The sequence below is a fragment of the Oncorhynchus gorbuscha genome, linkage group LG10, assembly GCF_021184085.1.
Source record: "Oncorhynchus gorbuscha isolate QuinsamMale2020 ecotype Even-year linkage group LG10, OgorEven_v1.0, whole genome shotgun sequence".
NCBI lineage: Eukaryota > Metazoa > Chordata > Actinopteri > Salmoniformes > Salmonidae > Oncorhynchus > Oncorhynchus gorbuscha.
Window position 1 is genome coordinate 63,804,145 of NC_060182.1, and position 11,344 is coordinate 63,815,488.

Here is an 11,344-nt window from a genome sequence, read left to right on the forward strand (position 1 = left end):
AGAAGGCTGCGTTGTGTAAGATGTCACATATTTCCTTCCACAAAACAGTTGGGTTTCAGTTGTCAGAGTATTTGTGTGTAGGCCATGCATTCCACTAGTCATATTTCAGTATGCACAGCAGTTTTATAAAATCTTGATCAGCTTTTCTAATGGGTTTCCTTAAGGAAAACTTCAAGGCACCATTTTATGTTTTGGGTTGTCAGAGCAGTGGCACTCATTTTCAATACAGATACTCCTATCTGCACTTATCTGTATTTTGTGGGTTATCAGAAAGGCCCACAGATGTCACGAGATGCCTAATGGGTCATACAATTAATATTGTATTTTAGTAAAGTATTTTTTACATTCTCATTATCTTCCTCTCCCTCCCCCTCTCCTTCCTTTCTGTATTGCAGAGAGATGAGCTCAAGTGCCCAGCTCTTCCCCACGCGTGCACGTGTGCACAGGACAGTGTCGGCCCTCCGGGGCCACCCGGCCCCTCGGTAAAGACATTAACCATCCCTCCATACCTCCATTTCGCCTTGTCTTGGGGCAGGGTTCTCTCAACTTCGGTCTGTCCTCGCCTGGCAGCAAAGCTCTCTGTCTACTCTCTTATATAATGATGATGATGATACCACTCTGTCTCCACTACGATGATGTGGACATATAGGAATAGTGTTACGGGGGTATTCTTTTTTCTTCATAATTGTTGCCGTGCTCTAACGTTTAAGCATGTGGATATTAGAGTGGGGACATCCCTCATGTGAGTGTCTGTGTTTTTCCCATGGAAAACGAAAGAGAGGGGGGATGAGATGAATGGCGTGAGATGAGGTGTGGGCTATCAGGCTTAGAGATGTGTCAAAAGATAAATGCCCATCTGACAAAATAAAAACACAGGAAAAACCTTGAAGAGGAGTCTGGAATATGTATGCTTCACTTTGCAACCTCACTACTTCAGGGGATTCCTGAAGGCTTGGGGTTTAGGTCTGGAAGCAGCTCCTGTTGTGGGGATGGCTCTGATTCTCCGTCCCTGACTCTGTCTTTCATTCTGTCTTGACTTTCCCAGGGTGGACCAGGTACTAAAGGACCCAGAGGAGAAAGAGGAGACTCAGGCCCAACTGTAAGTCAAGATTTTTGGATCATTATCAAGCCATTTAACACACACTTGGATCCAGAGCGATTAATGAGTCTGAGTCATTGGATATGATGGTGTTGTGTGGTCCGAGCCACAATCAAACGTTGAATCAAGCCATATCCAACGGAGCTAACTCGGCTACAGTCCAAGGCCCAACTCATTTACAGTAAAGCAGAGTTTAGCATAATGCAGTAGGGATCTCAAAGCAGTTACCACTGAACAGTACAGTCCACCATTTGCATGGCCCCATCAGACAAAACAGATTGCTCACATCTGAACTCACTTATTGAATGTACTGTATACTCTTCAGCTTGATTTGTACTGTGTATTTCTCCCCAGTTTGATTTACGGAGGCCAGTGTCGAGAGGTCTGATGAGAAATAGAACAGTTCATTCTCATTCTCTCAGCCCTGCTGTGGAGAGGTCTACAGGGAGATATGGTGTGAATAGTTTAAAAGTAATGGGACTATGTTTGGTTTTGTCATTCCGCTTCTACCATAGGGTTCAATGGGCCCCCGTGGAGAACAAGGACTTCCAGGACAATCCGGACCTCCAGGTCCACAAGGCCCTAACGGCTTGTCTCTGCCAGGAGAACCTGTAAGTAACACCCCCTTAGATTACGAGGAAAACGAAACTATGTTTAGTGAACATAAAAATACAATTGCAACCGTCACTGCAGCTATCCTTCATCTGGAATGTTCTGTTGGATTCACAGTGTGTGGGGACTGTACGACGTCCTCCCTGACTTATGATTTACACACACAGTCACCGAGTGTTAAGATCCTATTTATTCTAGAACGTTCTTCCTTTAGAAAGTCTCCTAAAGCTGGGCTGTAAATTAACTCTCAGTTACAGACTACATGACAAAGAGAATCACCAGATCCCTGTAGTTGTTCAGGGTTGGACTTCCCTTTGTACTCATAGTTCTAATCCTCCCCTCTTCGTCTTCTCAGGGACGCCCCGGACCAAAGGGAGATCCCGGAGACTCAGGCCTGACTGGGCTGAAAGTGAGTACAGCTCTCTTTTTCATTAGCTGTGGTTTGGAACAGGAAACCGGAGGCGATTCACTGAGAGAAACATTGCTACTGGAGCCTGGAATCTGTCCACATGGCAACGCTGCAACCACTTTCAAAGTAGGAGGTAGACCATACAGTCCCCAGAGTGGGGTATACTCTCTAATCAACCTGCTGTTTGACACTCAGTGGACGGCCACCAGTTAAGATATTATGGGAAACAGAATGGTCTTGCCAATGGGAGTGGAGGATTGATATGAACTGTACATGTTGGTGTAGGCCGCCATTGTAAATAAGAATTTGTACTTAACTGACTTTCCCAGTTAAATAAAGAAATACAACATGTTTAAAAACAAATGACACTACTGTCCTGCAACTGCACTTACTCTAAACCCTGTAGTCAAGGCCAAAAATAGGTATTTGCAGACTATTCGTGGCTCTACTTGGGTACCACTAATTGGATTTAAATAGCTGGGAAAGAATGTGTTGAGAAGACGAACAACCTCAGCATTGGATGAGTAAATCCTTCAAGGTTGCCAATGACCACATGATTATGTTCTCAAAGTGTATGTGGAGCCTACATTGCATCAAAAGCCCAAAGAGCCATTTCTGGAGACAATGGGACTAAAGATCATGAGTTTTCTTGGAAGATATCCTTATTCTTCTCATAGATGGACTCCTTGCCCATCTTAGAAGGGGACCACAACATACTGTGATAATTTGTTGGTACTGGTCCTCCACACAACATCCACCATGGCCAGGGAATTTACAAACTGAAAACTCCAGTGCGGAATGATCGGAGGGATTATTCTGTAACGTCAGTAATGAGCATCATTTTTACGTAGTCATTCGCGTCCCATCAAGGACGGCTTTACGTTGGGAATATGAGACTCCCCTGAACCCTAACAATTACCCTGCGAAGTTATTAATACTAAAGAAACATTTTGTTGAGAGTTTCTCATTGCGTTATGATTATGGCTATAGCAGCCTTGTCTGTCAAATGGTCTTGTTAACAACATGCATTTCAACAGCCAATACACGTATCCTAAGGTACTGGCACTAAGATGCATCAGCTAAGTGCATCATGTTCTCACTAAATCACACGGAACCTAGAGAGAAACAGAGAGAAAACGAGTACCTTTCTGGCAATATGAAAATGCAATTATGGGCCATTTGGGAGAAGTCCGATGTGGGTGTGTTATTACTGGTTATCACAGTTTGATTGAGTGGGTTGTGTTCCTGCAGGGTCCTGCTGGTGCTGCTGGTCCTATGGGTTCTGTTGGACCAGGTGGAGTGAGGGTAAGATCTGCCTCTCTGGACCTCTACACAGAGCATGCTTAGTGTACCCGCCCCGTTGAAAGGCCATGAATCGAGCCAGCACCTACTTAAGCATGTGATCACCTACTTAACTCAAAGTGTGCAGTTAAAATGTTGTGTGCTCATAGTATTCTGTAGCATGTTAATGATGTTACTACCCTTGTCAGATGACGTAGTTTGGCTCCGTAGGATGAGTGCAGTAAAATACACAACAGAGATTGGTCGCTAGGGAGATCAGAGAGGTCCTGGTTTATTTCACTTAATCTTTATATACTCATCTCTTGGAACGACAACATAACTTGGAAACAACAACAACTTTATACCAACAACTTAAGGACTGCAACTAAAACTTATTGCCAACTTCTTTATAATGAAGTGTAACTTTTATTGTTGCCTGTTTGTGATTGCCCCTCTTTTTTCCCCAGGGACCACCAGGGAAGGAAGGACCCTCGGGACCTAGAGGCCCAACGGGACCGATGGTGAGTACTGGATTTCAGTCAAGAGAAGTAAAACCTCCTGGGGGTGTCTTTTAATACCTGTTAGTTAGCCTGTTAGTTAGCCTGCAGCACGTGGTCAAACCACAGACAAACTCAGTCCTTCAGTAAGTATTGACGATCAAGCATGCATCTCATTCCCTATACTCTGGTGGAGGCCTGCCTCCAGTTAATGAATGGCCACACCATTCCAATAGGAAGAGGGCCTACTTTACCATAAGGACTGATCTGAGGACCGTTAAGCATCCTATCCCTGTTGGCAGTGTTTCCACCCACTTTAGTGTTCTTGGCACAGTATACTGTATGGTGCCTTGACTGTGGATATACAACACAATATAAGGCTGGACCGTATTATACAGCATGTTATATAACAGAGACCGGGAGTGGTTGTTGTTCTTGTATTTACTCCTTGGTAACGTTGGTAAGTGGATGTAATAATAACACTGTTATCTTTCCATCATCCAGGGAAGCCCAGGATCTCCAGGAAACACAGGAAACACAGGCAACCAAGGAAAACCAGGAGACACAGGAAACCCAGTATGTACAAATACAAGTGGTCATATGGTGATTTGCATGGGTCCTCAAGGAGGCAATGGCCAAGATGTGCCAAAATAGGGCAGAATTTCCTCCCACTCCTGAAATGAAGTTCTAAACTTCATTTGTGGAAGCATGAAGGGATTTTACTCTGGTTCTGACTGGATGACCTTATTCGGAACATTTACCCCTGATTGCATTCGATTCAGTTGGAAAACGTTGCAAATCTCAATCAAATGAATGCCATTCCTGTTATTGAGAAAAATCCATGTTTCCTCTCTTTCACAGGGATTGGCTGGAATAAAGGGAGAAAAGGGAGAGAGGGTATGTACAGTACAGTATCTTTGGACACTTCATAACGTTTCAGAGTAGCATTACCTTGTCTCACCAAAATGTGTCTGTTTCCCAGGGAGACTTTGCATCTCAAAATCTGATGCGCTCCATTGCCAGACAAGTTTGCGAACAGCTTGTGAACAGTGAGTGGCCGTTTCGAACTTCATAAGCCAGCGTTGGTTGGGTACACAAACACACACTGGATTCATTGTCTGACGTCATATCTTTATTCATTCCTCTCAGGTCAGATGAGCAGAATTGATAATATGATCAACCAGATCCCCACTGGTTACCGTAGCAACAACCCGGGCCCTCCCGGCCCCGCTGGTCCTGCTGGCAACACGGGTCCCCCTGGAGAACCGGGACAGACTGGCCGAAACGGTTTCCCTGGAAACTCCGGCTTACCTGGAAACCAAGGAGAGAGAGGTGAGTGTGATATGTGTTGTTTTTTGTTTGCCTGTTGTATTACTTCCTGTCTGTAAATGATGCAGAGATGCAGAACTTCAAGTTGTGACTTACATGTAGGACACAGTCTGTGCTCTTGTTCATCCCATGTAACCTCATAGCAAATCATCTGGTGTAGCATTGAAACTTTTACAATGATGGTATAATTAAATAATGACGAGCTCAAAGATCAAATGGCAGTTTTGATTGCAAGCGATTGTGCAAAACCCCCATCTACAGTAGGCTGAACATATAGGGTTGAAGTTGGAACCTGACATCATGCTAAGACCTGATGGTCATCTGACATCATGCTTCACTTCCTACAGTAAATCTGATCTATGCTACAATTTCCTCCATCCTCAAACGTGCTCATTTGTGGTTTCAAGAGCAGTTATTTTCTGTTACAGATACATTGTACCGTACAATGGGACCTTTTGTCATTGCTAATAACCCGCTCTCTGTGTCTGATTGTGTTGTTGCAGGGACGCCAGGAGAGAAGGGCGAGAGAGGATCCCCTGGAACAGGACAGAGAGGACAGAGAGGACTCAGTGGTCCGCCTGGTAAGACCGCGGACATCACTTCTCAACTATGCCTCTTCCAAGCCCCCCCCCCATCTCACTAGAAGGCATGGACCATTAATGCAAGGCCCTGACTCTGTAATTCAGCTCATGTACCTTAACAACGAGGCATGGAACATAAGAATATTCACACATATTTACTCTAAACGGTCATTTTCAACAGCTGGAGACATGTTCCCATTCATTAGTTCCTGATCTACAGTTTGAACCTAGTTTCACCATGGCAGCCATTTGTTCTACATCCTTTACTTGGACCTCTCTTTGTGACCTTTAGAACTCCTCCCAGTGCGATCTAAATGACAGACCTGAGGGGCAGGCCAAGATTTGCCAAGCTGTGTGTCTCAAGAACCTTCGTTGGGGCTGCTTGTGCTTCATAAATTCTTAGTGAACGATCAAATGTATTTCCAGCAAAACACTTCTCCTTTCTAGAGAAAATGTATGTTTCTTCTTCGTGGGATCGGTCCGCACAGATGTGTTCACACGGTTTCCAAGGGAATTAAAGTTCCTCTTGATCAACATACCACAAGTCTGACGGTGCAAGATCGACACACAGTAATATACATCAAATGACTGAGGGCCTGGGTCTATTTCTGAATGAAGGATTTAACATGTGCTGATGCTTTATAACTGCTATTTTCTATAATCAAAACAATCTTACTCCTACCTCTAATCATTCACCAGTGATCCCAAACCCATTCTAGAAATGGCTGAGGATTAGTCTCTAATAGCCGTCTTATTCAATGTTGATATTATTCTGTCTTCATAGAGGCCCCTTTAACATAGCATTCCCCTTTAATTGAAATTCAGCATGTGAAGGCCCTGAGTCCCCAGGAGCTTTCCTATCACGGGCTAGTGGAGATATCAGGCCAGTCATTGATGTCTACTTTTCCCCTTCAGTCGAACACTGCCAAGTCTGTTTCTGTGAATGAAGTGAGACAACCTAGCAGCAGAGGGAGGAAGGTATAGCTAGCAATGATTACTCATGGTTGAGTATGGAGAATCAGATTTTTGTACAATGAGCATTGCTTTGGTGGCTCCTTCATTGACAACACATGTGTGCTCACTTAAGAGTGGGGGGAAATTCCATCCTTGGTTTGTACTGTCTAGACAGACTGGGGCAGGGGGTAACTCCACAGTCTGACTGGCTTGCTTTTTTTCAGACTTTTAATTGAGCTGTCTAAATATCTAAATTACAGTGGTAAGAAACCAATCCCCCCCCACTTCCAGTTGCGATTTAAGGGTAATGTCAGTGGGGTTTCGCTCTGAGTCTGAGTATTTGTTATTTAATTCCCATAACCTACCTTCCTTTATCTAATCCCAGGGCCACCAGGTGAGGCTCGGACTGGCCCCACAGGTACTACGGGCTCTGCTGGGCCCCGTGGCCCTCCTGGTCGTCAGGGAACCCCAGGAGTGAGGGGACCACCCGGGCCCCCTGGCTACTGTGACTCCTCCCAGTGTGTTGGCATTCCTTACAATGGACAAGGCTACCCAGGTATGTCCACGACTGACTGAATCTCTATCTGCATGGCAGGATAGCTGAATACATAGTGAATGTACGAATGTAACATATGCACACAAATGTATACACAACTTACAGAGAGATACTGTACTCAACAGCTAACTTTCTGCTCTGGTTCAATGTATGGAGACCATGGGTTTCAAGGGTTTTTAACAAAAGTGCAATGTTGATATTCAGTATAAGTACCCAGTTCCTTTTTATCCAACAAATTTTATGCAAATGGAACAGTGGATTTATCTTAGTGCCCACAACAGGCTTTTCACAACATTATAAACCCTTTACTTCCAAGTTCTCAATATGTTTGTCATAGAGTTAATTTTCAGAATAGCATGTAAAACAAATAGAAATGGCAAATAACTTTCTCCAACAGAGAGATCTAACCCCCTGTTTGAACTGTTTCCAGGTCGGTCCTAGTAAACTTTCTAAGGCGCCTTACACTTTGAAGTCCTGTTTCTGAGATGTTAGCTCACTGGCTAATGACCCCGTAAGGATAACCATCGTGGACATAACGAATGAACAACATTAAAAACCCCAAAACGAGAAAGAAAGGAGTGGACTGGCACTAATACCACTTCACAGCTTCTATCAGACAAGCTGCAGAGATGGCAACCCTACTGGCCTGTTTGCATCTTGAGCAAAAGCCCCAGCAAACCGAGAAAGAGAGAGAGAGCTTCTCTGCGCAGGAAGGAGCATGTAAAAAAACACACAAAAAAAAACGACTCATAAATTGGATCTCATAACAAAAGAACAACAGTGTTAACATGGAGACGTGATATCTGTAAATAAACTAATTGTGCCTTGTAAATTATGTTTGAACCACACAATCCACTAAAATCAGTTGACATCTGTATTGAGCTCGTGCCTTATAACCCCGCTTCCTACTGACTTACTTCCAGCATAACCCTCTGTTTTATTATGATGCCTGAGTGATTTACACAGCTTGTACTCCCATCCAAACTGAAGCATGTGCCATTTGTACATTTAATAATGATGTTCTTTGTATGTTTGCCTAATCTATGCTAAATGTGATTTTCTTGCCATTTTCCTCAATTAAAACAAAAAACATATATATATATATATATACATCATATTAGTTCCTTTGCTATAGAACATGTGTTTTCTAATACCTCAGTGGGTTTTAGGACTGGCAAAGGGATATAGGCAAGAGCTAGACACTAGTGGCAGTGTCGTCTTAGTGTTTTGATGCAAAATCCATCCCAGCTTTATTAATCTTTATTTGGGGTATGTGTTAAATATGGCTGATAGTTGTCAATAACATTAAGTGCTAGAGTGCATGGAATCACTAACATTCTTAGAAACAGAGAATTTAACAGATAAATAACAGTTCTTAGGTCCAATTCTTCGGTCCATATTTAGGAGATGTTTCGGTTGTACATTGTGCATATCAAGTCTCAGACTGCCAACTAAAGTCCTGTTTGATTGGCCAAACAAATATTTCTAGCCAACGGCTACGAGCTCGATCCTGAAACCTACATTGTCCCTATACTCGAGGAAGAATCAGAAGACGGATCTGAGGCTATGCAGTCGCCTGGTTACTCACGAACCCAGAGAGGAAAGAGGTCACTATCAAGAGATGATGCAGAGAGGATATCACAATAAACAAAAACAAAACAAAGAATTCTTATCTTGAATTGATCTACGTTTTTACATGAGCGAGTATCAGTGAAACTCAGATAATAAAATCTATGGGTTTGATACCCCTAGCTTTATTGTGCATATCTTTACGCATAAACAAGCTAAGTTTAGGAAGATTAAGTGAAAAATATAAAGAATCTAGACATTACTTCATTACAAATCTGTGTGCTTGCTAACTGTTCCCTTAAGTGTCTCTGCTTGTAATATAACTGCATTAAGTGTTTATTAGAGTCCAATGTTTAATGCAATAATAATGTCAAAATCGGCAAATACATTGGTTGGAAGTATACAGTGGCAAGAAAAAGTATGTGAACCCTTTGGAATTACCTGGATTTCTGCATAAATTGGTCATCAAATGTGATCTGATCTTCATCTAAGTCACAACAATAGACAAACACAGTCGACTTAAACTAGTAACACACAAACAACTATACGTTTTCATGTCTTTATTGAACACACCATATAAACATTCACGGTGCAGGGTGGAAAAGGATGTGAACCCTTGGATTTAATAACTGGTTGGACCTCCTTTGGCAGCAATAACCTCAACCAAAGTTTTCTGTAGTTGCGGATCAAACCTGCACAACGGTCAGGAGGAATTTTGGACCATTCCTCTTTACAAAACTCTTTCAGATCAGCAATATTCTTGGGATGTCTGGTGTGAACTGTTCTTTTGAGGTCATGCCACAGCATCTCAATTGGGTTGAGGTCAGGAATCTGACCTGTTTTGGGTCGTTGTCCTGTTGCATCACCAAACTTCTGTTGAGGTTCAATTGGTGAACATTCTCCTGAGAAAATGTCTTGATAAACCTGGGAATTCATTTTTCTGTTGATGATAGCAAGCTGTCCCAAACTATGACACTCCCTCCACCATACTTTACAGTTGGGATGAGGTTTTGATGCTGCTGTGCCTTTTTTCTCCACACATAGTGTTTTGTGTTCCTTCCAAACAACTCAACTTTAGTTTAATCTGTCCACAGAATATTTTGCCAGTAGCTCTGTGGAACATCCAGATGCTCTTTTGAGAACTTCAGACGTGCAGCAATGGGTTTTTTTGGACAGCAGTGGCTTCTTCTGTGGTGTCCTCCCATGAACACCATTCTTGTTTAGTGTTAACGTATGGTATACTCGTCAACAGAGATGTTAGCATGTTCCAGGGATTTCTTTAAGTCTAGCTGACTCTCTAAGATTCTTCTTAACCTCATTGAGCATTATGCGCTGTGATCTAGCAGTCATCTTTGCAGGACAGCCACTCCTAGGGAGAGTGGTAACAGTGCTGAACTTTCTCCATTTACAGACACTTTGTCTTACCGTGGACTGATGGACATCAATGCTTTTAGAGATACTTGTGTAACCCTTTCCAGCTTTATGCAAGATTGACTGTTTGTCTGTTGCTGGGACTTAGATGAAGATCAGATCAAATTTTTTGACCAATTTATGCAGAAATCCGGATAATTCCAAAGGGTTCACATACCTTTTCTTGCCACTGTATGTATGTGTCTGTACTCATCCACATTACCCCTGTTCCTCACAATTCATTGTAAATTTCACAATGTCAAGCAGTCTGTTCTATTGAAATCATGTAGTTTGCCACCCTCCTCATCAGAAAGAGGTTTACTGGTTCCAGCTCCATTAAGGTTCTCAACGAATGGTAAATCCGGCTTTCAATTAGTTACTTTAGACCGAATGTGTGTCTGTTTTTATAATACCAACTCACAGCTGATTTTTTTACCGAAGGTGGAATTGCATGTCTGTGTTGTATATTTAGTAAAGAGAAAAAAAAGAAAAAAAAGATATAGTTGTTTTGTATCAGTACCAAATGCAGTTGGAATTTGTTTGCAAGACTATGGACATAGAATTGCTTTTCTCATGTTTTAACTGCACATTGTGAACTCCACAGCCTTATTTTCTTATTTATTTCTGAAACAGAAGAGGCATTTTTCAATAAAACTACTGAAAATGTATATTTTGTTTCAGTCTCATGTCTGTGGTGTGCACTGTAGCTGCAAACAGTAGATACAGTATGTTCACATGGCAGATGCCAGTCCCTCCCAAAATGTATTTAGTAGAGTGAGTATTAATATGCAGGTATAAGAGCAGACCCAAATCCAGGTTATAGCTACACATAGGCCTATAGGTACAGGAACACTTAGTATGAAAAGATCACATGGAACATGCAATTGAAGGAGAAGGTCCACAACTGTACAATATTAACTGCACTATTAAGATTGGCACACATACTGTACAAGAACAGGCATACCATAACGTACCACTTGAGTAGAAAATGTAGTGACCATATTATAATAGCTATATCCAGAAAAGTTCCCAAGGCCAGGACGAAAA

General features: G+C 42.4%; 1 protein-coding gene across 2 annotated transcripts in view; it reads left to right on the plus strand.

The window, feature by feature from the left end:
* Positions 1 to 9,550, plus strand: part of LOC124046342 (collagen alpha-1(XII) chain-like) — a 73,960-nt gene extending 64,410 nt beyond the window's left edge. For both annotated transcript variants that reach the window (XM_046366614.1, XM_046366615.1), the window contains 13 exons: positions 396 to 482; positions 1,046 to 1,099; positions 1,615 to 1,710; positions 2,067 to 2,120; positions 3,372 to 3,425; positions 3,869 to 3,922; positions 4,403 to 4,474; positions 4,760 to 4,795; positions 4,881 to 4,947; positions 5,048 to 5,230; positions 5,731 to 5,808; positions 7,148 to 7,318; positions 7,749 to 9,550. In XM_046366614.1, the coding sequence (XP_046222570.1) occupies positions 396 to 482; positions 1,046 to 1,099; positions 1,615 to 1,710; positions 2,067 to 2,120; positions 3,372 to 3,425; positions 3,869 to 3,922; positions 4,403 to 4,474; positions 4,760 to 4,795; positions 4,881 to 4,947; positions 5,048 to 5,230; positions 5,731 to 5,808; positions 7,148 to 7,318; positions 7,749 to 7,759 (1,017 nt within the window). In that variant the 3' untranslated portion in view covers positions 7,760 to 9,550. The remainder of the gene's footprint in view (positions 1 to 395; positions 483 to 1,045; positions 1,100 to 1,614; positions 1,711 to 2,066; positions 2,121 to 3,371; positions 3,426 to 3,868; positions 3,923 to 4,402; positions 4,475 to 4,759; positions 4,796 to 4,880; positions 4,948 to 5,047; positions 5,231 to 5,730; positions 5,809 to 7,147; positions 7,319 to 7,748) is intronic.
* The last annotated feature ends 1,794 nt before the right edge of the window (positions 9,551 to 11,344 follow it).